This window comes from Podarcis liolepis, assembly GCF_965112155.1.
Source record: "Podarcis liolepis genome assembly, chromosome: 17".
Lineage (NCBI taxonomy): Eukaryota > Metazoa > Chordata > Lepidosauria > Squamata > Lacertidae > Podarcis > Podarcis liolepis.
The window spans coordinates 6147559-6174355 of record NC_139571.1 but is presented as its reverse complement, the minus strand read 5'-3'; the positions used below and the strand labels follow the sequence as shown (position 1 = coordinate 6174355).

The 26797-nt window shown below is 46.9% G+C and overlaps 1 protein-coding gene across 2 annotated transcripts; it reads right to left on the bottom strand.

The window, feature by feature from the left end:
* Positions 1–1725: 1725 nt before the first annotated feature.
* On the bottom strand, positions 1726–23421 carry WAS (WASP actin nucleation promoting factor). Of its 2 annotated transcripts, XR_014520787.1 has the most exons (13): positions 23178–23421; positions 20299–20439; positions 18341–18427; positions 17281–17377; positions 15618–15653; positions 14147–14197; positions 9217–9394; positions 8105–8147; positions 6537–6690; positions 4849–5234; positions 3024–3129; positions 2105–2287; positions 1726–2074 (listed from the first exon to the last, which is right to left on the bottom strand). XR_014520787.1 is itself a non-coding variant. In XM_083483105.1 (12 exons), the coding sequence occupies exons 1-12, from the start codon at positions 23289–23291 to the stop codon at positions 2235–2237; spliced, it is 1446 nt and encodes a 481-aa protein (XP_083339231.1). In that variant the 5' UTR covers positions 23292–23421; the 3' UTR covers positions 1726–2234. The 2 variants fall into 2 exon arrangements, 1 of the variants encoding a protein (XP_083339231.1); XM_083483105.1 differs by having other exon boundaries at positions 1726–2287.
* Positions 23422–26797: the final 3376 nt, after the last annotated feature.

Below are 26797 nucleotides of genomic sequence, written 5' to 3'. Positions count from 1 at the left end.
AATCCACAAACAGAACTCCACTTGCACAGCAGGGCTTTCTCTTCCTTCCCTCCGTCTGCCCCCAAAATCTGTTCCAGACGGCTCTCCAAGTCTCTGGAGCTGATTTTGTGAATGCACAGGAGGCTGCAGGGGAGAAGAAGAGAAAGTCTAGTGGAAAATGAACAGTAGTTACTACCCCAGGGTATACAGAAGTAACTAAGTTTCTGAAATGAAATAAAATTACATTTAAAAAACTTTAATGGAAACCTTTGACTTTACTTAGTTACTCTATTCATAGCTGTTGAGCCTGTAGAAAGAAAAAAGGATCTAAAGAAACAAGAAAGACTGTGGGCCAAACTAGACATAACACAATGTGCCACTTTAAAATATGTTACAGTTTTTAAATATATATATATATTATAGGCACATAGGTGGGTGTCAGTTTTAATAGGAACTGCAGCACGGGGAGTGGAAGGAGATTTAACCCTTCTTTCCCTAGTTATAATCCTGACCAAATTTCCTCTTCATGATGCTATTAGCCCTAAAAGAATAAAGCTCACGTTGGCACCAAATTTATAATGTTCATATACTACCAGACAGCATTTTCCCACCCTGTTGCCACCACAGCACAATGTACTACTTTTATGTTTCACTAGCAACCCTCTAAATATGAGAATAATGAATCAGGAATAGAAAAAAGTGTGTTTGACCTCAGAAGATGAAAAGTACAGGAGGCTGAGGCTCAGTGCCCCTTCAGACAACCTGTTTATTGAACATTTATCTGTATTTACTTGCATAAAGCTTGATTATAGCCTATCATTATTGAGCATTCATCTGGATTCATTTACAGAAAGTTTATACGTCTGCCCATTAGTCATATGTTCATCCCACATGTTTCTATGCATTTCATTATCACTTTCTGAACCACAAAAAGACTGATTCTCCCCCCCCCCCCCGTGGATTTGTTGGACTATGGTGACAGAGCTGTTTAATCCACTTTAATTATGCAAACTCAAAGTTCTGGTATGTGCTTGAATCCGTGGCCTCCGGAAGGCACCCTCAAAGGAAAGGATCCTGTGTCTGTTCTCCAAGCTGCCCAGTTTCTTCTGCACAATGTCAAAACACCAAAGGTGAAGCTAAGATTTCCTGTGTAGAGCTACTCCCTTGAAAAGTCTCTAGTTACTACAATATTAATTCCATTCAAAGGTAAGTGGCATAAGCTATTTATCTGTGGTCTTCCAGACATTTTTTTGTTTTCGTTTTGTTCTGTCCAACAGGCACATTAAGATCCAAGCCAATTTTCCTTCCCTGGAATAGAACAGAGTTCATGGAACTGGACTTTCCCACCTCCCCTTTCTTTCACAACCTTCTGTGTCCAGTGGGGGACTACTGGGAATGGTGTAAGATATGATGTGGGGCGTTGCAGACCATTTGGCAGAAATCACGCCGCCCCCCCCTTGTGCGGAGAGAAGAGCAAATTAGGATCCAAGCCACTGAAAATACTTTAGTTTCCAGTATATATCTCTATAATACTGTAAATAAAAGAATAATTCATTGAAGTCAAATCTGGATTTACGTCCCCTCTATCACACTGCAATCAAAACAACCAAATTTGAAAGTAATTAGGTACAGTATACCTGTCTTAAAGTTTGGAGACTGCATCCCGGCCACCCCTACCCAAAGGTAAAACTAAAGGAAGGGAAAACATTCCTCCGAAAGGCGTGCAAATAATTCAGACAACTAGGATTTTTATGTGTGCTAACAATGCACTGGTTATTTTATAAGACAGAGATTTTGCTTACATTCCTGTAATCTTCATACCTGCACATTGGCCTCAAAGGGGGAACCACTTCTTAAAGACACACAAGATTATACATCGAGGAGAAAGAAAGGAGGATGAAGGGGCTGGATGAAAGATAATATGGCTCTTAGAAAGTTAGAGGAGATTAGAAGTGGTATTGTCAAGACCGAGGGTTTGAAAGAGGGAGGATTACAGCCGAACTTTCTAAGACTGTCAAAGGCTTGCAGGTGCACAGAATGGGAACTATTCTTTAGCCTAAGTGATGCTGGAGAGGAGGAATGGGAAAATAATGACCTGTCACTGCAGGGACTAAAGCGGAGCTGCCCTTGCACCTACTGGATTTCTGCACAGATTGTGAGGGGGACCATAACAGAGTAGCAGTCTGATTAAATGCCCACAGCAATTCAGACAGCAACAGATTGTCAGAAGGATCAGGCTTTGCGTCCTTCTGGACTCAGTCATCCCACTCGTCATCCTCTTCATCATCACCATTGTCTTCATCGTCATCTGTGGGTACAATAGAACAAAGCAACAATGTGAGAGGAGGCTTTCCCGAACAGCACTTCTAAAGTGAACCTACACCTCTTTTTCCATACAGGAATGAATGGTCACCCCATTCATTCACCCAAACCACCTCCCCATACTTACAAGTTATTCCAGCCTACCCTTCTCCCTTGGAGTTGTATTCAGTGCTAGCCCTACTCAGAGTAGACCCATTTTTCAAAATAATAAATGAGTGGACTAAAGTTAGCAATCTCTATTGATTTCAATGGTTCTCCTCTGAGTAACAGTGGCATTGGACAGAACCCTTTGCATTTACAGTCATACCTCATGTTGCGTTTGCTTCAGGTTGAGCGTTTTCAGGTTGTGTCCCGCAGCGATCCGGAAATACTGGAAAGGGTTACTTCCGGGTTTCGCCGCATGCGCAGATGCTCAAAATGACATCACGCAGAAGCGGCGAATTGCGGCACGCGCAGACGCGGGTTGCGTTCTGCTCATGTTGCGAACAAGGCTCCAGAACGGATCCCGTTCACAACCAAAGGTACCGCTGTACCTGTTTAACACTAGATACAATACCAGTGCAGGAATCAAGATTTCACCCCTTGCAAAATGCCACTGGCTCTGGCTCAGATCTTAGCTTTGTCCTTTCCAGTCAAGCACAAAACTTTAGACAGTTTGTTAAGTTTTTGTCTGTAAGCACGCAGTTCAAAGGATGAGATGTATCGGATGCAACAAAATTCACCTGAGGAATGAATGACCTTGCTCCTCTTCTGCATCACATGCATAAGAGCTCCTACCAGGCCTTCAGAGCTCTGTGCAGGCGATGGCGGTTCCAGCACATCAGGTGTCTGAAAGGTAAAAGGATTGCAAGTGGTGTCATTAGGGCTTCGAATGTTGACGGCCCTTAGAACCCGCACAAACCTTTCAACCACACAAAACTGTGCTTATTCACTCTGCTCCTCCTCAAAACAGAAAGAACTGTCACAATGCAGTGGACAGTGGTAAGAGGCAAATATTTAAGACTAGATTGCACAAACATGTCTGGGCTATACTGCTTTAAATTACAGGGGGGCTTATACCACTGAATGTTCTTCCAGAGATAACGCTTCCTTCCACATAAAATTCTAAGTAATAGAGAGAAGGGTTTCTCCCTGTCACACTAGTAGGAAAACTTTATTTTAGTTTTATTTGCCTTAAAATTTATATTGAGATGTTTAAAAGGGTAAAGCAAAGCAAAAACTAAAAACCAAGAGAGAGAGAGTATAATGCCATCACAATATTACATATATGTGTACATAAGCATAAAGACAATTAAGGCAAATTGTCAGTAAGTGAAAAATAGGTGCCTAGCAAAATGAAAACACATTGTCTCAGAATTTAGCACAGCAGCACTTCTTAAAAATACATATATTAGTCCATTTCTCTTTTCCTTCCTTTTAGGTGCATAAAAATATCAAAAAGTAGCAAAAAATATAATATCCAAAAGGAAACATTTGATGATGGCAGTTGGCAACCGTGTTCTACTACACTAGCAAAGTTAATTGTTTCAAAAGGGCCCTTCTATTTCTGGCCAGGGGCAACCCTAAACTTTTCTAAAGTTTTTTTTCTAAACTACTAATTTTTTCTAAAGCAGCCGTCTGCTATACTCTCTAATTGTTGTTGTTGTTGTTGTTGTTTAGTCGTTTAGTCGTGTCTGACTCTTCTTGACCCTATGGACCAGAGCACGCCAGGCACTCCTGTCTTCATACTCTCTAATACCACAGGTCAAATATCACTCCATGAAAATCCCTAGTTGCAAGCTATGATGGTCCTTGCTGCTTCCAGTAAATGACCCAGCAATCCTTTGTGTTTCAATTCTAAATCTAAACCTATATATAGGTTTAACAGTGATAACTGCAAGGCAGGTTGAGCCCGCTGTTCAATGTTGGAGTTAATTTCCTTAAACATCACCCCACCCAGAATGTTGGGGCACAAAGACATTCCCACCACATGTGTACATATGTACCAACAAGTTGGAACCCTCTCTAATATATAGATGTCCCCCCCCTCCCAATTGGGGAGTATTCCATCATGTGATTCCCCACCTGCAGTCTGAAGTGGCAGAGAACTGGAGAACTAGGCCTTAATGTAATGAGAACAGTTAAGTCTGACATCATATTTCTTTCCTCCATTATCACACATTGCCATAACTTTGCTATCCTCCTGCCACATCTGGTTCTTAAGTAATTCTCTAGCCCAGGGGTGGCCAACTCCCAAGAGACTGTGATCTACTCACAGAGTTAAAAACTGGCAGTGATCTACCTCCATTTTGGGGGTGCAGGGCAAAGATGTTGAGGGGTTTTTTTGGAAGGAAAGTCCTGTTTTGGGGGGTTCAGGTCAAAGTTGTTGAGCTTCTTTGGGGATCTACTGGTGATCTACCACAGACGTCCAGTGATCTACCAGTGGATCATGAGCTGCCTGTTGGACATGCCTGCTCTAGCCAATCCAACCAGGGAAATCATATATGAGAAATCATACTTAACACACTAAGCACGAACCACCCTTTGATGCTCTCCACCGTGTCTTACCTTATTGAGTTGTATTCCTTGTCGTATCTGATCCAGTAAAGCACCACGTCCGGTGGAGGCAACAGCAGGTGAGCTAAGCCCTCCAGAGGGGGGAGGGGGAGGGGGACATGGGGAAGAACTTGGGAATGCAGGAGGGGGTGGTGGGGGTGGCGGGGGTGGGGGTGGCGGTGGGGCTGACCCAGCTGGGGGTGGTGGGGGACGAGCTGCTCCCGGCCGAGAGGCTGGTGGAGGAGGTCCCCACTGAGGGCTGGGCTGTCCTCGAGAGGGCTGTGGAGGCGAAGGGACAGCTCCCCTGTTCGATACAGGTGGGATGGGTGGTAGAGGACCACTTCGGCTATGTCCAGGGCCAGAACGATTTGGGGGTGGGGGTGGAGGGTGACTTGGACCTGAAATGAGACAAATATCAACACTAAAATCCCAGTGGGCAGCTTTAGTAGAGAACTGTCCATGTATTCTAGAACGAGCAAAAATACTTTGATAGATGGCTTATTGTGCTGATCATGATTAGATCAGTAAGAACAATAAGGTTTATTGTCTCTCTCTGAATACCAGTTGCTGGGAGGTTACCAGAGCATAGCTCTAGTAGAGCATAGCCTACGGAAGCTAGGTTACCCCTGGCAAATAGTGGTATACTGGTAGAAAGCACTCCATGCGACTGCGGCCCTCACATGACAGAAAAAGATCCAGGAGAATCACAAAACTACAGACTTCTTCCTTCAGAGAGACTGCAGCCCCATCAAGAACATGCAGTCATCCAGTCAGAAGAGCTACCCATTAACAATAGCTCCATCTTGTCTGGATTGAGTTTCCCTTTATTGGCCTTCATTCAGTCCATAATTGCACCCAGGCTCTGATTCAGAACATGCAACACACACACCCCTTGCTGAAGATGAAAAGGAGAGATAGATGTGAAGGGCATCAGCATACCGATGAACACACAGCCCAAAATTCCACCACTCAATGGTGAAAGATAAATTTATACGCGTAGACACACCCCTGCATGCCAATGCCAATTGTGGACTACAATCCATGCATCTCGTAAGTGGACTCTAAAATGTAAAGGTGAAGGGACCCCTGACTGTTAGGTTCAGTCGCGGATGATTCTGGGGTTGCGGCGCTCATCTCGCTTTACTGGCCGAGGGAGCTGGCATACAGCTTCCGGGTCATGTGGCCAGCATGACTAAGCCACTTCTGGCAAACCAGAGCAGTGCACGGAAACGCCGTTTACCTTCCCGCTGGAGTGGTACCTATTTATCTACTTGCCCTTTGACGTGCTTTCAAACTGCTAGGTTGGCAGGAGCTGGGACCGAGCAATGGGAGCACACCCCATCGCGGGGATTCGAACCGCCAACCTTCTGATCGGCAAGCCCTAGGCTCTGTGGTTTAACCCACAGCGCCACCCACTACTAATTCACAAACATTTAAGCTGTCATAAATCGGTAACCATTTGAGGTGACACAAGGATCTTTGTTGTTCTTACTGCAACAGACTAACATGGCTACCGCTCCAGAGGTTATTACTCAGATCAGTACATCCAAGCTCAAACAAAACGTTCAGCATGGATAGGCCTTCTAATAGTCAGTGTAGTATTAGTTTGAGACCAGGATCTGGAGCCATTCACTGGTCCAGTCTCAGAGAGGCAGCCAATGATACCTGAGGTCGGAGCCCCTCCCATTCCAGCAGCTCACCCTGTCGTCTCAGCTCTTCCTTCACAGCCTCCAGCCCCCCTTGGCCTTCAATGAAGTCATAGATAATCTTTGAAGTCTCAACATCAGTCAGTTGAGCCTCACTGATTCCCGCCTGGGAGAAGAATGTCTTCAAATCGGGATCTAAATTATTCACCTGAAATAAAAACATAGACAAATGTGTGTGTGTGAGAGAGAGAGAGAGAGAGAGAGAGAGAGAGAATGTGTTGCCATGTCTGTTCAGTGCCCATCTACTTCAGCCATTGCTCAAGTCATGATGGTCATCGGGTTACAACTGATAGGACCTGGCTTCCAGCATAGAATGAGGTAGCTGGTACGGTTAAAACAATTATACAGTCCTAACCTCTGCCTAACCTAAGGTACCCCTGCCCGTACCGGCCAGTCGTGACCGACTCTAGGGTTGTGCGCTCATCTCGCTCAAGAGGCCGGGAGCCGGCGCCGTCCAAAGACACTTCCGGGTCACGTGGCCAGCGTGACGAAGCTGCAACTGGCGAGCCAGCACCAGTGCCGCACACGGAAACGCCGTTTACCTTCCTGCTATAAAGCGGTACCTATTTATCTACTTGCACTTAGGGGTGCTTTCGAACTGCTAGGTGGGCCGGAGCTGGGACCGAACGACAGGAGCTCACCCCGCCGTGGGGATTCGAACCGCCGACCTTACGATCAGCAAGTCCTAGGCACTGAGGTTTTACCCACAGCGCCATCCACGTCCCTCCATGCCTAACCTACCATCACCTTAAACCTTCTTCATAGTCAAATCAATCTTAAAACTTCAACTATCTTTAAGCATTACAGTGATACCTCTAGTTACAAACTTAATTCGTTGTGGAGGTGCGTTCTTAACCTGAAACTGTTCTTAACTAGAGGCGTTCTCAGACTGGGGCAAAGTTCTCAACTCGAGGTAACTATTCCAGATTATTGGAGTTTGTAACCTGAAGCGTTTGTAATCTGAGGCGTTTGTAACTCAAGGTACCACTGTACTTCTGACCACTGGCCCTGTGGGCTAGGGCTGAAGGGAGTTCGAGTCCAGCAACAACTGGAGGGTCCCACATCCTTCCTGTAGCTGTTTAAGCTGTGCCTTATCACCCAACTCCAGCCAAATGCAGGAAGAAGACTAGCCATACCAGCTGAGAGGCGAGAACAGGCCAGGTGATATCCCTACAGAAGCTTCTGAATCAAAGCTGTTCAATGAAAAGAGTAACTAGGAGACCACCTGCTCTTTCTAAATAACAGCATTGCTTCCTTTTGGCTCCAGTCTAAACTTTTTGGCACAGCAACTAGCTCTGACAACACCTTATAATTGGAATATACAAGCAAACCTTGAGAGAAAGGGCCTAATGTTTTCAGTCAGGTATGATGTAAATAAGCAGGTCATGCATTGCAGGGTCCCTTCCAATTCTACAATTCTATGATTCTATGTATAAACACAGAGTTTGCTGGACTTAGTAACTCCAAAGTCTCATCTCATACGCATGTGAGACCTCAGGATAATTTCCCCCCACTGAGACTCTCTCTTTCAAGTCTATTGATGAATCACCATGGCTACGTACATCAAATCCACTGTTGGGATCCCATCCAATGTGCTGGATATGCCTGGAAAGGAATCACAGAAGACATTCAATGAGTGAAGGCCTTGCATCGCAATGCGTCCACATGACGGCTTCCAGACCTCTTCGACTTCCCCTCTCCTCCTTCCATCTGCAGCATATTGTGACTTGCTTGCATCCTAGTTGTTTCCACCATATTTCCATATGAGGCAGCACCTGCGCATGTGCAAAGCACAGCATGGCAGTCCTCTGCTGTAGGTTAGGGTTACACACACTATGCTACGGAAGTACCGTATTTTTCGCCCTATAAGACGCACTTTTTCCCCTCCAAAAATGAACAGGGAAATGTGGGTGCATCTTATGGGGCGAATGCAGGCTTTCGCTGAAGCCTGGAGAGCGAGGGGGGTCGGTGCGCACCGACCCCTCTCGCTCTCCAGGCTTCAGGAAGCTATCCGCTAGCTGTGGGAGAACCATCTCTCCCAGGGCTAGCGGAGAGCTTGCCTGCACCCAGAAGCTTGGGGCGCGCTGAGCTCCGCACGCCCCAAGCTTCGGGATTAGCGCAGTGCTCCGCTAGCCCTGGGAGAGCCCCGCGGCTCTCCCAAGGCTAGCAGACTGCTTGCGCGCACCCAGAAGCTTGGGGCGCGCTGAGCTCCGCACGCCCCAAGCTTCGGGATTAGCGCAGCGGTCCGCTAGCCCTGGGAGAGGCGCCCGGCTCTCCCAGGGCTAGCGGAGACCTTGCCGGCACCCAGAAGCTGGGGGCGCGCTGAGCTCAGCACGCCCCAAGCTTCGGGATGAGCGCAGCGCACCTGGGGGGGGGGATAAAAAATTTTTCCCTTTATTTCCCCCCCAAAAAACTAGGTGCGTCTTATGGGCTGGTGTGTCTTATGGGGCAAAAAATACGGTAGTTCTCAAGCTGTGTTTCATAGAAAATTTCCATATGCAAGTAAAGAAACAAGAGTTTCAAGGGCAAAACAAAGAAAGCCTGATATGAAAACTTCAGAAAAAGAAACTGAAGTCAAGGAATCCTTTCTGTTATGTTGTTTGAAATTTGAAGGTGTCCTACTCTCCCCAGATCCCAGTCTTTGAGAGTCTGCATAACTTCTGCAAGCACTCACTTGAACCCACTTGGAGCACCAATGTCAGCCTTTGAAATCTTTTTCTTCCCCTTCTTTTTCTCCACTGCAGTAGGAACAGGAAGTCCACGGTAGCGGGAAAATGTGATGTCTGGATTCTGGATGTCAACCGTTGCCAGAGGCAGAGATGCTGGAGGAGAGTTTGGCTGCATGCCACGTCCTTTGGGGAACATAAGATGGGGTGAGGAAGCGAACACCTATCAATCAGACCTCCTCTACAACACTCCCTGTGCTACCTGCCATCTCAGACATTGTTTTCCATTCTATGTTTCATCTCTTTATTCTCTAGCATTGTTTGACTGCATGTGTGTGTTTACATATTTTACCGGATGTCAGGGAACTGACATCAGAGCAGAGGGGGGAGGCGATGCTTCCAGACTCTGCAGGAGAGGGAACAAGTAAGGGAAGAGAGAGAACGTCATCTGGGGAAGAATGTCCAGGTGACACCAGGAAGAAGGGAGAGGGAGAAAGCATCTCGGAGGAGAGGCTCCGAGACTCTGGCAGTGAAGACAGTGAGCAGGGTGGAGGAGCACCACTAGGCACGCCCACTCTGCGCAGAAGGGTTACGCGCAGAGAGGTGAGGCGTAGGTTGTCCGTCAAGGAATTCTTATGCTGGAGGAAATTTAGGAGATGCCCACTCACGGATTCGTTGAGCGACTGAGCAGCAGCACCCAAGCTGCTCAGTCAGAGAAAGACACAACCGCCCCTAAGCAGTTTGGAACAGCTAGAGGTTTACACACAAGCAACCCCAACTCCCGTGACACCTAAGTCACTGGGAACTTTTTCAGCTAAAGAGCTGGATAGATATTGCCCCACTGTGAGTGCTGAAGACTGCTCCCTGCAAGACTCTTTCCACCTGGCCCAGGGGACAGGGCCCAGACTCACCCTGCTCAGCGTAAGGGACTCCTGGGAGGCCGGCGGGACATTGCCCTGCTGTGAGTGCTGGAACCCAAACTCATGGGAACAAAGTCTGGGGTTGGGGCAACTGTTGAAAATGCTTTTAAATGTTTTTAAATAGTTTTTAATCTATGGCGTTTTAAATTTTGGTTCTTGTTGGTTTTGTTTGTTTTTTGCTCTGTTGGGAGTAGGATAAATGTTTAGTTGGGTCTGGGGATTAGTTTCATTTTAGTATAACTGCAATTTTTTATTATTAGTTTCTACTGTTTTATTGGTTTATTGTATAGTTTGTATAACACATCCCAGGACTACCTGGGAGTGGATCCCAGTCAACAGAATGGCTGTGGCAGGTTCCAAGGGCACTGGGACACCTGATCTCAGTGATCACGGGTAAGACGAGGAATTATGCTAGGACCAGACCATGTCATTACCGAGGAGGCAGGCTTAGTCATCGTTTGAATCTATCTGCCTCCGGGTTTGGTCTTGACCAGAAGGATACTGGAATCAACAAGGGAGACCCACATGACCTTAAGGTGCTGCTGTGCAATGCCAGGTCAATGATTCACAAGACCTCTGTCATCCACAATTTGATTGTGGATGGAGGACTTGACCTGGCATGTGTAGCAAAGACTCGGTTGGATGAAGCAGATGGGCCTCTTCTTGGCTCTGCTTGTCCACCAGGTTTCTCTTAAGCACAGCAACCCAAGTCATATTGGGGGGGGGGGAGTTGCAGTGATTTTTAGGAAGTCATTAGTTTGCACCAGACATCCTTTTTGGAAGACCCAGTTTTCTGAGTGCAGATTTGGAAAGAGGTAGACTCCACTACGGGAGCAGGGCTGGGGCAGAAGAGTGCTAGAGTCCTGTCTAGTTGAGTTGCATGGGATCAATTCCAATCTGTTACCTCCAAGCATGTGGACAGGCTGCTTGGATGAGTGAAACTGACCACCTGTCTCCTTGATCCTTGCCCATCCTGACTCATAAAAATGAGCCGGGAAGGGCTGGGCGATGGGCTCCACGGGGTGGTGAATGATTCCCTCTGTGGGGGAGCCTTCCCAGACCCACTGAAAGAGGTGGTTATTAAACCACTTCTTAAAAAACCATCTTTGGACCTGGCCAATATGGCCAAATGTCGCCCAGTCTCAAATCTTCCATTCTTGGGCAAGGTGATTGAGCAGGTGGTCACTGAACAACTCCAGGCACGCCTGGAGGATGCAGACCATTTGGATCTCTTCCAGTTGGGATTCAGGCCTCATCATGGGACTGAAACTGCCTTGGTATCGCTGAAGGCAACCCCGTATCGGGAAATTTTTAATGTCTAAAGTTTTACAGTTTTTCATGTGCTGTAAGCCACCCAGACTGGCTAGGGAAACTCAGCCAGATGGGTGGGGTATAAATATTATTATTATTATTATTATTATTATTATTATTATTATTATTATTATTATTATTGTCAGAGCTGCTTGAAGATCCTAGCTCACAGAGGATCACGCTAGCCAGCGATCATTTAGTAAAAGTCTTTATTGAGTTACAGTTTCCATTCTCAAGCTGCTGCGTGCCACTCTACGTCTAGTAGCTAGATCGGCGAAGCTCCGTCTGAGTCTCCGCCCCGTGTGCACCAACTTAATATCCTAGCCCGGCTCCACCTTTTCCGCCTGACTGTCCTCCTCTGGGTCCCTCTACCCCCCGGGGTCTCTTCCTTCCGGGATTCTTCTGACGCTGACCCCCCGGACCCTCCTGTCTCCTTGCGCCGGGCTTTAGGACCTGGCTCCCTTTCCGGGCTGCTTACTGCGCCGCCTTCCTCTGCATTTGAACTTGGCGCGCGCGCCCAACCTTCCACTTTCCGCTTAACCGTTTCTTCGCTCCCCGATGGAGGTGTGGCCACTCCTGACTCGTGCCCTCCCTCCTGTGGTGAGCTGCCAGCGCTTGCCCCCTGGCTCCCTTCCTCTTCCCTGCTCTCTGGCGGTGACGCTGGTCCCGATTTCCAACTGCTCTCCTCTGAGTCCCCTCTGGCTCTATCTTCCTGGGGTGCCCCCCTAGACTCCCCCCTTGCCCTGGCCACTGGTGCTCCTTTCTGTGAATCCTCTGATTCACTGGAAAGACTCGGAGATCTCGGGTCGTCGTCATCACTCATCTTTTCTTCTGCCTCCTCCCCTTCGCTCTCTGTTTCCTCCCTTGCCCTTGCCTCTGCTCCTAAACCCCTGACAATTATTATTATTATTATTATTATTATTATTATTATTATTATTTTACTTTAAACAAACAAATAGATAAGGTGGACTGCCCCTATTTTGCTTGTGCAAAAGCACACATCTTCCCCTTTAAAGAAAACTGACCAAGACCATCCTCTCCTCCCCAGACCAACATAATGACAGTATATGGAGATGCTGGTACTGGAACAAGCAGCTAAAGAAGAAAATTCTACCTTATTTTATCTTGGTCACCTAGAAAAGTATAGTGGGTGGGCTCCCATAAGCCCAGGATGTGATGGAGAGATGTACTCTTCAGCAAGTGGTACAGCACCAGGGACAGGGACGTCCAGTAAGGATTCCCTGCTTTGGCAATGATAGGTGACCTTTTAGTTTTAAATCCAATGCACTACTGCCACCTGCAACCCTACAACTGGTTAATAATAATAATAATAATAATAATACCCATAATAGTTTTATTATTTATACCCCGCCCATCTGGCTGGGTTTCCCCAGCTACTCTGGGCAGCTTACAGTATAATAAAAAATTGTAAAACATCAGACATTAAAAAACTTCCCTAAGCAGGGCTGCCTTCAGATGTCTTCTAAAAGTCAGATAGTTGTTTATTTCTTTGACATCTGATGGGAGGGCGTTCCACAGGGCGGGCGCCACCACCGAGAAGGCCCTCTGCCTGGTTCCCTGTAACTTTGCTTCTCACTTCTTCAGGTATATACAGAAGAACCCTTGCAAGGAGGGGGACCAAACACTGACACTCCCCCCACTCCGCTGTTGTCAAGAAAGAGAGGGGAATAAACAACAACAATAGCTCGAAACTCCCAGAGGAAGAGGAGAAAACACACACACACATAAACACACACACACACACACGGTCTTCAGTTCCTTCCTTCTTTCCTTCTCTTCCTCCCTCCCTCCCTTCCTGGGCATCATTACTGCTATAGGCACCATGTTGAGGACAACCAGAATTGACCCCTAAGTACTACTATAGCAATTAACACCCTTTTCCACAACCCCTAGTGTGGACATAGGGAACCTGCAGCCCTACAGATATAGTTGGACTATAATTCCCAGCATCCCTGATGCACTGGCTCTGCTGGTGGGGGCTGATGGGAGTTGGAGTCCTGGAAGGTCACCCCAGGTTCCCCGGCCCTGCCTGGACGCATCCCTCGGCTTATTCCACAGGAGGTTTTTTGTGTGTGTGATTTCAATTTACTAACAGTTGGCCAACAGATTTTTAAATTAAAATCCGTTTTCTAGCCAGTGAAAACACCCAGTAGTTTCAGCTCAGAGTCAACTTGGGGGCAGAACCCAATCACATCCATGGTTATTTTAAGGATCTGAACCCGCATTGATCTTCCCTCTGGAGCCATTGTAGGACCGCTGTGACCCGCGATGAAAGTGGATCAGGATTCTTCCCCTTCTCTCTCTCTCTCTGTCTCTCCCCCCCCCCCCAATCTTCAGAAGTCTTCTAAAAGTCAGATAGTTGTTTATTTCCTTGACATCTGATGGTTGCAGAGAGTAGTGAAACTTCACAGTGGCCCAGCACAGGATGTTGCCTATATTATAAAAGATCATTTTTGTGATCTTGTATCTCTTTTGGAATTTTTTGTTATGGCTCTTGTACCGAGAGCTCTTTTGCCATGGTTCATTTTGGATGCTTCTCTTACTGAAAGTTCCTGATTTTATTGCTGTATTCTCTGTTTTCATGCTGCATTTGTTAGCTGACCTGCAAACTTGTAGTTGTGGATATGGGTACACATTAAATAAATGAACAAATAGCACGCAAACAGAGTTTCTGCAAGCTGCTTACCATTTGAGTCAATACCAGAAGATGGCGGCTGGGGGAGAGCTGGTCTTCTGTCTAACAGATGCAAAAAAAGTAGTGATCAGGATGTAAAGAGGCAGCAATTTCCATCCTGTCCTGTGTTTGTCACAATCAACACTGTTTCTATTCTGCTGCAGTTCAGCTTGTGATAGAGTCTACATTGTTGGCCTTGCTATCGGCTATGGACAAAACTGATGGAATCATATAATTACCTGATTATTTCAATGAAAAGGAAACATCAAAACAATGCAGAAAATACTGTAATTATTTAGGCAGCATTTGAAGATTTCCTTTCCTCACCTCAGACAAGCATGTGGATTTTGGCAATTTTCACTCCTGCTTGTGTTTCCAATGGAATTCTCTGACCTCCCTAGTGATAGCTCACCATCAGCAGCTCCAGGAGAATTCCCTGTGGGAGCTGCTGAGAACCGAGGCAACTCTATCCACTGCTATCCACAGGCTCTAAAGTGGGATTGCCATACTGTATGTCCAGAATGCCATAGGTGGGATACGGCAGTCGGTAACCATGTCCAGGCAGAAATGCAAATGTCTAGATGCAAAACTTTAAAAAGCTTTTCTGTCTGGATTTTCACTTTTTGAAATATGGCAACACAACTCTAAAGCAATAATTCAGGATTCAGTTGTACTTACAGCAATACTTCCTCTCTGGCAACTAGGGTGATTATCTATCTATCTATCTATCTATCTATCTATCTATCTAATTTTTAAAACATATATGTTCCAACAATCATTTAACATAACTTCTTCTCTTATACAGTATTTTAGACTTCCATCAACAACCGTCAACAACCAATTTTCTGTTCTTTATCACTTGTTCTGCTTTTCTTAATTTCTCTATTACTTTTAATTGTCCTTAACTAATAATTCTTTTCAAAGTCTTCCTTGTAATATTTCACAAACTCCTCCTTACAGAACTTCTTGCGGTCCTACTAGCGTAATCTGTTTATCACAATTGCTTTTCAAATAATTACTCCAGTCCTCTAAGAATCTCTGATCCCGCAGGTTTCGAATCCTTCCTGACAAATTATGACTATCAAGGGCTTTCCCCCTTCACTTAATAGCTCAGCTCAGGTGAGTAACTTGTGGCCCCCAGTCTTATTTTAAAAGCTCCCTATAAGTGTTAAGTGAGGCTTCTGGTAAGAGCAATCTACCCCTCCGCTGGCAAACCTACAGGGCATGGAAAAATAGGGGGAAGAGAGAAAAGGAGGTATGATAAAGAGAGAGAGAAAAGTGTGTGGTAGAAAGAGATAAAGAATGAGAAAGGGGTGGGCGCGTCTGCTTCTGGCTCTGGTTTTGGACCCAACCCACAGCTGGCATGCACCCACTGACAGATTATTCTGAAAGGAATGTAATCCTTGGCAGAAAAAGCACCATTGCCCCTGCTTCGACCAGACACAAAAGAGTATAGGGATATGTGGGCTGCACAGATACATACCTTCATTGACTGGAGGTGGAGGTGGCGGCTGTCTATCTATAAAACAGGAAGAGATTTATGAAGAGGAGACAAGCGTTTCTGCCATGCTTCAGGGGTACCTGGAAGAATCTGGCCCCTCTTAGATGGAGTCTTGGTCAGCAGAGGGGTTCACTGTGCTGTAGGAACCACTCACTCATATCGGTATATATATATACACAGTGGTACGATGCGGGAGGCGCTGTGGGTTAAACCACAGAGCCTAGGACTTGCCGATCAGAAGGTCGGCGGTTCGAATCCCCGCAACAGAGTGAGCTCCCGTTGCTCAGTCCCTGCTCCTGCCAACCTAGCAGTCCAAAAGCACATCAAAGTACAAGTAGATAAATAGGTACCACTCTGGCGGGAAGGTAAATGGTGTTTCTGTGCGCTGCTCTGGTTCGCCAGAAGCAGCTTAGTCATGCTTGCCACATGACCCGGAAGCTGTACGCCGGCTCCCTCGGCCAGTAAAGCGAGATGAGCGCCGCAACGCCAGAGTTGGCCAGAATTGGACCTAATGGTCAGGGGTCCCTTTACCTTTACCTCGGTTTAAAAACAGTCCGGTTTAAGAACAATTTGGTTTACAAACTCTGCAAAACCGGAAATAGTGTCCCGGTTTGAGAACTTTACCTCAGTCTAAGAACGGAATCCGAACAGTGGAAGGGCACCGGTGGCAGGAGGTCTCATTAGGGAAAGCGCGCCTCGGTTTAAGAATGGTTTAAGAACAGACTTCCGGAACAGATTAAGTTTGTAAACCGAGGTACCACTGTATATATATATATAGAGAGAGAGTTGCTCACTCTTCAGCTCCACGTGGGTGAAATTTGGTACTTTGTGAAAATGTTGAATTATTGAGAAATTAATTGAGTTTCTATTCCTAGCCCTCATGGTTGGGGCAACAATTTTGCATTCCATGTCTGGACTAGAGTTCAGGGGATGAAACGCCTAAACGCTGCATGCCAGCATGTCTCTTATTCATGTCCCCCACCTGTTTAGCTCAGTCGTACACCAGCCTGAAGAAGCGTTTGGATTTGATACCCCACTTTATCACTACCCGAAGGAGTCTCAAAGTGGCTAACAATCTCCTTTCCCTTCCTCCCCCACAACAAACACTCTGTGAGGTGAGTGGGGCTGAGAGACTTCAGAGAAGTGTGACTGGCCCAAGGTCACCCAGCAGCTGCATGTGGAGGAGCAGGGAAGCGAACCCGGTTCACCAGATTACGAGACTACTGCTCTTAACCACTACACCACACTGGCTCTCACTGCATTCTCTCTTCTTCACCCATGACCCTGCTGCTCCTGCCAACAAATCCCAAAGCCTATAAAAAGTTGGCATCCCTCTTGGCACATACACACTGACACAACTTTGTAACATATTCAGAAACATTTATCTGAATGTTTATTGTTGTTTTACATTTAATTTTACGGGGATGAGGTGTCAATTTAGCATGGGGAAATGGCTGGCAGGGAAAGGGTTAAGCCACCACTTTTTTTTTTTGCTCAAAGAAGCACCCCTCCCCAAACTGCTTCGCATCAGAAAAAGCAGCCACTTTTTCTCCATTTGTTTGTAGTGTATGATTTGTCCCTGAGTTGCAAACCCTGCAGACATATTTTCTTACAGCCGCCATTTTGAAAGAGGCATGACACCTACCCATTCTCTGGTTCCTCTTCTGAATCTTCTCTTCCACCATTTGTTGAAAATTGTATGCCTCATTCTCATCGGCAAAGTTGAGCCCCACGTTGCACTCCTGAAAGCAATCCCAAGTCAAAACCTCTGGGGTATGGGACCATGGCCGTTCCCATGGGAACAACCCTATATGACTCCAGCTCCTTCAACAAAATTGTCACACAGCTCAATGCACATCCGAAAAAGGGAGCTGGAGTTTCCCCAAGTTTACATTTATTTATCTATTAAAATATAATTGAATAACTTTTATATTCTGAAGGCTTAGTTAAAAAAACAACAACAATAGATGTACATTTGAAATTATATTGTGACTTTAACAACAAAGCAGAAAATGCTTTCATCTCCACATGCTAACTTTTCTTGCATACAACACAGTAGAATGTGTGACTAAAAATGCTTGCTTTATTTTTTCTGATGTGCTTGTGCTGCTTCTCTGCAGCCTTCGGCCTTTCCCTCCAGCAGAGTCACAGGACATTTTAGGAATCCTACACACAGTGCTTTTTTACTGGGGGTACGCATACTCCTAATCATTTTGTGAATCTTTGTACTTTTGACTATTTACTGTATTTATTTTCCCCGATTTGAACTCTAAAATGGTGATTTTCTTGAGTCAAAAGGAGAGTACCCCTAAACATTTTTTTAATAAAAAAAGCACTGCCTACACATATATGCACATATTCACATACCCACATTTTCAACAATCTAAAGAGCTGTCACATGGAAGAGGCTTGCTTTCTCCTGCTCCAGAGATTAGGACCTGAGCCAATGCTTCAAATTACAAGAAAGGAGATTTTGACTAAACATCGGGAAGAACTTTCTGACAGTAAGAGCTGTTGGATGGTAGAACAGACTCACAAGAGAAGATGGTGGTCTCTCCTTCCTTGGAGGCTTTTAAACAGAGATTGGATGGTCATCTGTCTTATATGATCTAGTTGAGAATCCTGCGTTGCAGGGGGTTGGACTGGATGACCCTCAGGGTCCCTTCTGACTCTACAATTCTATGATTCTATGAGTCAATACTCACATCTCCTGAAAAGGTGTGGAAATAAGAGGTGGGAGCCAAGTAGACCAGCTGGCTGCACAATTCCTGCTCCCAGGTCATCTTCCTATCCTGAAACAAAGGAGGGACAGAGAAAGCAATTCCCCTTAATATGATGCATTTCTGTACATTATTTCCACCAATATATGCATTTTTATGCCTCCTTGACCCCAGTATGTGCATTTTGTATACATTACCGGGTTGGAGAACTGCATTGACAAATTCATGTAAGTGTGAATTTGGAAGGCAAGCTATAGTTTGTTTGGCGTCTTGTTCCAGAAGGTGTGAATTAGGGACAGTAGGTTGGCCTTTAAATAAAAAACGGAATCAAATGTGTCCCCTGGTCTTCTTTCACTCCTGTGCCAGTACAATTCAGACCAGGGCTTGTGGCTAAACCTTCTCTCCTCACTAGCATTTGTTGTGAGTCGAGGCCCCGCCCCCGCTTGGAGATAAATTAAGACACATGGACACAAGTATTTTAGGTTAATGGGTTAGAAAAGGCCATAACTTTATTGGTTACAGGATGTGAGTGGTATTGGCTTAAGCATTGGATCAAACAGGCTATACTTGACTCCTGTCCATTCTGCAAGGAGTCACACAAGGGTTAACAACCTGTGGGGGAACTTGTTGACTGGAGGGTCGTGCCATGGCCCTAGCCACCACCTGGGCATCAGACAGGAACCGTGACCGCCAGATTCCTTCAAGGGTAGGTGATGGCCACAACCTCCCCTCTGACACACAACACATTTTCCAATGCCTAACAAAGTTGTGACGATTTGCTACGAGGTAGGCGAAGAACCAAGTGGTTGGTGCCAATCTCCCAAGTGGAAAAAAAATCCTTCCCAAAATACAGACGTGCCTTCACACTGGCCAGACTGGATGTGATGCCCTCTGCCGTACTTGAAGGCAGATACGAAAAGATTCCAACTGAGAAACGACTCTGCCCCTGTGGAGATGGTAATCTGAAACAGTGGCTCATGTTCTCCTGTCCTGTCCCCTTTATAAAGATCTGAGGAATGAGATCATCACCCCACTCTTACTTACTATCCCAGGCCGCCCATCTGAGGCCATATTGTTCTTTCTTTTATCAGATCAAAATGATCAGACAACAGCAAAGGTTGCTCGGTTTATTGAGGGTGCAATGAGATTAAGGGCCACTATCTGAATGATAATCTTGGTCATCTGATTGTCCTTTTTACCCATTGTTGTCTTTTTAATTGTATATATTGCTTGTTTTATATTGCTATGGCAGTTGGCTAATGCGAATATCTACCTATCTATATCTATCTATATCATCTATCTATCTATCTATCTATCTATCTATCTATCTATCTATCATCTATCTATCTATCTATCTATCTATCTATATCTATCTATCATCTATCATCTATCATCTATCTATCTATCTATCTATCTATCTATCTATCTATCTATCATCTATCTATCTATCTATCTATCTATCTATCTATCTATCTATCATCTATCTATCTATCTATCTATCTATCTATCTATCTATCTATCATCTATCTATCCTACCAGGTCCCTTGGACAACCAAGGCGACCAACCAAAGTCCATAGCACGGTCAAGAAACGAAGCAAAAACCTAAAGGGAGGAAGGGCAGGTGATCCGAGGAAGCCAGGAACATTAACGGAGAGTCCGTGTGCCCACAGTCATTCAAATACGGCTAAACCATGCCCCCACCCAGCCATATTGGCTGGCTGGTGGGCATGATGCGGGCACAGGACTCAGTGATGCAGGGGGCTTGGTTACGCCCCCTGCGAATGCGGGCAGCAGTTCCCGCTCACAACACCTACCCTCCGGGAAGAGGAGAGGATCTGTGGACTAGACATCATTTTATTCTCATGAATGAGCTCCAGGGGCTCACACCTGGAAGGGTGACAGGATGAAGGGCAAGGTCACAAGGGAGCCAGGGAATTGGTACCTTCAAATCATAGAAGCGCATGAAATAGGAACGTCTGGGGTTATCCTTCACGAAGCACAGGACCCCGCAGCCTTGCTTGGACCAGCTTCTGCTGCCTTGAGGCAAGGCCAGGAGGAGTTGGGCCACAGTTGTGACCATGGTCTAGCGGGAAAGAGCAAACGCATGTTAATGATCTACCTGTGCCAAGGATGCCATGCCCAGCCACTGTAAGAATCTCACGCCTCCTGCAATTTCCTACAAACCACACCAAATCCCTAACCCAAAGATGGAGAACCATAGACCAGGGGGTAAAACCAGGAGCAGATTTAGGGCACTGTGAGAGGTGCAGTTACAGGGCTTTGAGAAGGAGCGGGAGAAGGAGACAACAAACTGTCATTCCGGTAACTTATTAAAATTAACTTCTCCCAGGATCCAAGTCGTGTTTTGTGGAAGTATTATATTTTGGAATCAAGGAGGCCAGGACCCCTGTTTCAATATAAGGGCAGGTCTCAGCTGGATTCAAACCACGGAGGAGCCATGAAATGGGGGCCTGTGAACAGAGGCAGAGCCAGGATTTTTTTGGGGGGGCAAACATTGTTGAGCTTTTTTTTGTGAGATCATGAGTAGAAATCCCCCCCCCCCGAGGATGTTACTGGGGCGCAGGCTTGTGGAGGGCAGCGCAGGACCTCAGTGAATTGAATATTTTTAATGCTTTTCAAAGATTTTTTAGGATTCAGGGCGAGGCAGCTGCCCCCACCTGCCCACCCCCATACCTGTGAAACTTTCCTTGGGACTCTATTTCCCATTGGCCTCATCCAGGGACGTACCTTGAAGGTTGTTCCCTGCCAAGGGTGCAGGCCAAAGGAGGAGCAAAAATCATGCCTCCCCCCCCCCCCGGCTTGGAGTGGCTAGCAGGAGTGTGTTGTATGATGCATATCTCAAATTAAGTGATATTTTATCTTGTCACTACAGGCCATGAAATATACTCGGAGTCGAGAGTGGATTTCATGCTCTTTATTCAGCCCATAATGGTGAGGAGGAATGGAAGTTCCCCCAGAGTTTCTGCTTTATATACATTATTTACACAATGGGCTTCACGTGATTGGCTAATTCTGGGATTCTCCTGTAAGCCAATCAGGTCATGGATTCACTTTCATCTGGAGCTGGATTGGGTGGCTCCTGTGGACCAATCAGAGTGCTGCATTCTGAATCCTATTTTTCTAGGACCAATCAGACTGCTGCCTTTTGGATCCTATTCAACTCAGTACATAACAGGCCACATATCTGTTTGTGGATAAGGATATTCCCCTTCATATTTTGGTCCAGAATTTTTGAACCAGGTGAAAGGGTCTATTCTGAAGGCGGGTTTGACTGCACGATGGGGCTTTCCGGATGTCATCACTGCCCAAACCACCACACTGGGCCTCTTGAGGAAGTGGTTTTCTTCCCCCATTTCCTGCAGACAAGGCAGCCTACAAACTACGACCTGCAGCATTCTCACTTTACAAATAAAGTGATTGCTTCATAGCAATACCTCCAGTCTCTTCTACACTGAAGGTGAGAGAGATTCAAGATGCCGTGAGAAATCGGGTTTTCGGTGAGCATCCCAAGCCCAGAGCATTGCCATGTGCTGGTTTCAAACCACCCCGACCGGGGCATCTTCTTCTTTCCAAAACAATGCTAGTCAGTTACCAATTTAAGTCTGCATCAAGAGGCAGGGAGTTCCGAAGTGTAGGTGCTGCCACAATAAAATATTGATTTCTTACAAATACAGTGGTGCCTCGCAAGACGAAATTAATTTGTTCCGCAAGTCTCTTCGTCTTGCGGTTTTTTCGTCTTGCGATGCACGGTTTCCCATAGGAATGCATTGAAAATCAATTAATGCGTTCCTAGGGAAACCGCCTTCAGACCAGGTCCGGGGACAGTCTGTCCCCGGACCTCTTCTGAAGGCTGGGGGGGGGGGGACAAGGGCTTTTCTTCCCACCCCCAGCATTTTAAAAAACCCCGGGACAGCGGAGGACTTCTCCGCTGTCCGGGCGATCTTAAAATGCTGGCGGGCGGCATTTTAAAATCGCCCCGGACAGCGGAGGACTTCTCCGCTGTCCGGGGCGATTTAAAAGCCCCTGGGAAGGCAGGCAGGGGGGACAAAGACTTTTGCCCCCCGCCAGCCTTCAGAAGAGGTCCTGGACCTCTTCTGAAGGCGGGCGGGGGGCGAAAGTCTTTGCTCCCCCCCGCCTGCCTTCAAAAGGTGTCCCCGCGGCGGCGGGAGGTGTCCCCTGCCCCCCCGCCCGGCTTCGGAGCACCGGGAGAAGCGATCTCCCCGCAGCCCCTTGCTTCAAAAGAGAAGACCCGCTGTTTTGCGAAGCAAGCCCATAGGGAAATTCGTCTTGCGAGGCAACTCGAAAACGAAAAAACCTTTCGTTTTGCGAGTTTTTCGTCTCGCGAGGCGTTCGTCTTGCGGGGTACCACTGTACGGAATGAGTATTGCGTGGCACCTGTAACAGAACCGGTTCCAGAGACTGAAACTCTGAAGTGGGCATTTGTGGGATGATGGGGCCTCCCTCCCCCAGGTACTACCCCTCCCCTAACTCCCCCACCACTTCCTGACTGCTCTCTTACTGTTTGTCATAATTTTCTAGCATTTTCTCATTTATCCCCAGCCAACGCAGAAAGGGAAGTCAAGCTGAGAGGGACTGGCCCCAGGCTGCCTGCTCCGAACCAAACTCAGGGGTCCTCTGCATTGTACAACTTGAATCCCCCCCCCCAAATGTGGCCATTAAATCCCAGCCCACAACCACCTGCCGTCCTTGTGGCAGCCTCCTCCCTCCCCTCGACTCTCAGGAAGTTCTGGCTTCTGCTTCCAAGGCCCTTCCGCCCCTGTGAAATGATAACAGAATTACCGTGCACTTTCTGCCCAACAGTTCAAAGACCTGCTGGTTCTCATGGTCCTCAAGGAGGGAGGAGGACACGTTCTCCTGCTGCGTCCGGGCTGCTGGCTTGGACCTCCGGCTCATCCTGGCCCTGTCAAGATGCCTCGGGGCTCTGCGCTCTCCGATCTCACCCAGAGCGAACTTCCGCGTTGCGAGGGCTTTTCAACAGGAAGCTCAGAAACCACCGGGTCACACGCATGCACACACACTGAGCTGGGTTCCCCATCTGGCTGACAAGGCCCAGCCGCAGGGCAAGTCAGAGGAGGGCCCCGGAAGCCCAGATACGTGGGCAAAATGTGACAAAACGTTTTCACCCGAGAGCTGTGCATTAGTGCATCGGCCCAGCAAAAGACTAGAGAAGCGTTTACTCAATGATAAATTTAAAAAATGAAATGATTTCCTTCTCTCTCTTTTTCGGTGCCTTGTTTTCCTGTTCCCTTCTTTATTATCATTATGGCTAGGGCAAGTCAAGTAACCTTTATTGGCATCACATAAGAACATTCAGAATATATAGGCCAGTGCGATCTTGATGCCACCCCAATGGCACAGTCACCCGCCAAAGGGCAGAAGAGGCGAGCAATCCACCTCATCTCTGAGGGTTTCCAGCAAGGGCAGGATCCAGTAGCTTACTTTGGCGACAGAAAATCAAATAGAGGAACTTAGCCACTGTCTTGGTGAGCTCCTGGTCTCGCCCCTGTAATAAGAAGCGCATGACCTGTCTCTGGTTTCCATGTTGGAATACATCGATGGTCCAGAAATTGTTGGCAGAGATCATCAGACATTTTTTATGGCTAGGGCCCTCAAGAGCTGGAGGTGGCCTGGGTCTCCCTGAACCTCTTGAGAGGGCCTCCCCAAAGCTACCCAGCAAGATTGAGGCACAAATAAAGAAGCCAAGCCCAGTCTCAAATCTTCCATTCTTGGGCAAGGTGATTGAGTGGGTGGTTGCTGAACAACTCCAAGCACACCTGGAGGATGCGGACCATTTGGATCCCTTCCAATCGGGATTCAGGCCTCAGCATGGGATTGAAACTGCCTTGGTCACACTGGTCAATGATCTCCTGTGGGCTAGGGACAAAAGTGAGAGCTGTTTCCTAGTTCTGCTGGATCACTCACTGGCTTTTGATACCATCAGCCATAACATCCTTCTGGACCATCAAGAGGGGCTGGGAGCTGGGGGCACTGTTATACAGTGGTACCTCGAGTTAAGTACTTAATTCGTTCCGGAGGTCCGTTCTTAACCTGAAGCACCACTTTAGCTAATGTGGCCTCCTGCTGCTGCTGCGCCGCCAGAGCATGATTTCTGTTCTCATCCTGAAGCAAAGTTCTTAACCCGAGGCACTATTTCAGGGTTAGTGGAGTCTGTAACCTGAAGCGTATGTAACCTGAAGCATATGTAAACCAAGGTACCACTGTACAGTGGTTCTGCTCCTTCCTCTTGGGCCGTGTCTAGAAAGTGGTGTTGGAGAATGAGTGTTCAGACCCCTGGGCTCTCACTTGTGGGGTGCCTAAGGGTTCCGTCCTCTCCCCCATGCTTTTTAATATCTATATGAAGCCACTGAGAGAGATCATCAGGGGGTTTGGCTTGGGTGTTCATCAGTACGCAGATGATACCCAGCTCTACCTCTCTTTTAAATCAGAACCAGTGAAGGCGGTGAAGGTCCTGTGTTAGTGTTTGGAGGTAGTTGGAGGATGGATGGCGGCTAACAAATTGAGGTTGAATCCTGACAAGACAGAAGTACTGTTTTGGGGGGACAGGGGGCGGGCGGGTGTGGGGGACTCCCTGGTCCTGAATGGGGTAGCTGTGCCCCTGAAGGACGAGGTGCGCAGCCTGGGAGTCATTCTGGACTCACAGCTGTCCATGGAGGCGCAGGTCAATTCTGTGTCCTGGGCGGCTGTCTACCAGCTCCATCTGGTACGCATGCTGAGACCCTACCAGCCCGCAGACCATCATGCCAGAGTGGTGCATGCTCTAGTTATCTCCCGCTTGGGCTACTGCCATGCGCTCTACGTAGGACTACCTTTAAAGGTGACCCGGAAACTGCAATTAATCCAGAATGGATAGACTGGTGACTGGGAGTAGCCGCCGGGACCATATAAGTCCTTAGATATCTGCATTGCCTCCCAGTACATTTCCAAGCACAATTCAAAGTGTTGGTGCTGACCTTTAAAGCCCTAAACAGCCTCGGCCCAGTAGAAGAAGAAGAGTTTGGATTTGATATCCCGCTTTATCGCTACCCGAAGGAGTCTCAAAGCGGCTAACATTCTCCTTTCCCTTCCTCCCCCACAACAAACACCCTGTGAGGTGAGTGGGGCTGAGAGACTTCAGAGAAGTGTGACTGGCCCAAGGTCACCCAGCAGCTGCAGGTGGAGGAGTGGAGACACGAACCCGGTTCCCCAGATTACGAGACTACCGCTCTTAACCACTACACCACACTGGCTCTCACTATACCTGAAGGAGCGTCTCCACCCCCATCGTTCAGCCCAGACACTGAGATCCAGCGCCGAGGGCCTTCTGGCGGTTCCCTCATTGCGAGAAGTGAAGTTACAGAGCACCTGCCCTGTGGAACGCCCTCCCATCAGATGTCAAGGAAATAAGCAGCTATCCTATTTTTAAAAGACATCTGAAGGCAGCCTTATTTAGGGAAATTTTTAATATTTAATGCTGTATTGTTTTTAACACTCGATTGGGAGCCACCAGAGTAGCTGGGGAAACTCAGCCAGATGGGCAGGGTATTAATAATAATAATAATAATAGTAATATAATTGGTAAAGATGAAGGCTGTGACCCAGACTGTGTTCATTTATAGCACACACACACATACCCATTCAGACAAACTTTTAGGAGTGGGAAGTGGCACTCACACCGGATCTTCATCCCGGCAACTGAGAAGCATGATCTAGAGTTCAACACCACATCTGCAGCCAGGGAGAAACACTCAAGAATCATATGAACCCGGGCTTATCAAGGATGTGGCCTGGGAAGTCTCAAGGGGCACTTTTGACCCCTGAGCACCTGAGATGCTCCACCCCTACACCGTTCTATTTACATGGCTGGTCTTAACCTCTGAAGCCCTCAATGGTTTGAGCTACTTATGTGCCCACCTGCATATTTGCACCTGTACCATGATGTCCTCTTGGGATGGCCATCCCCTTAGATCCATGAGCTGGGTGACCATGGGGGGGTCTTCTCCATGGTGGCCGCACAGACTTAGAACTCCTTCGCTGTGAAGAACTGTGGCCGAGGGCTACACATCAGGGTCAGAAGGCCTTAAAAGACTTGTTTCGGTTGGCCTTCCCCAAACTCATTTTTGTTCCGTTTACTAAATAAAGGCTGGGTAGATCTTATTCCATAAGTTTTCTGTAATGGTGGGTGTACACACTAATAATAATAATAATAATAATAATAATAATAATAATAATAATAATTGCAGTTTTGACTGAGGTAAACCACTTTGGACGGGCATTTGCCTAGAAAAGCAGTGCAGAAATATTTAAAAATAAAATAAATAAAACAAATTCCCTGATATTGAAATATGAAAGAGGGCACAAAAACAATGTACTCTTTCCCCCTGCCTCCTTTGCTGACTCGC

Coding starts and splice junctions, on each gene's coding strand:
- WAS (XM_083483105.1), bottom strand. CDS start 23,291: ATGAGCCGGAGGTCCAAGCCAGCAGCCCGGACGCAGCAGGAGAACGTG. Junction 15,654..17,280: donor GAAGAGGAACCAGAGAATGG/GTAGGTGTCATG, acceptor CCTGTTTTATAG/ATAGACAGCCGCCACCTCCA. Junction 8,148..9,216: donor GGTGCTCCAAGTGGGTTCAA/GTGAGTGCTTGC, acceptor ATTCCTTTCCAG/GCATATCCAGCACATTGGAT.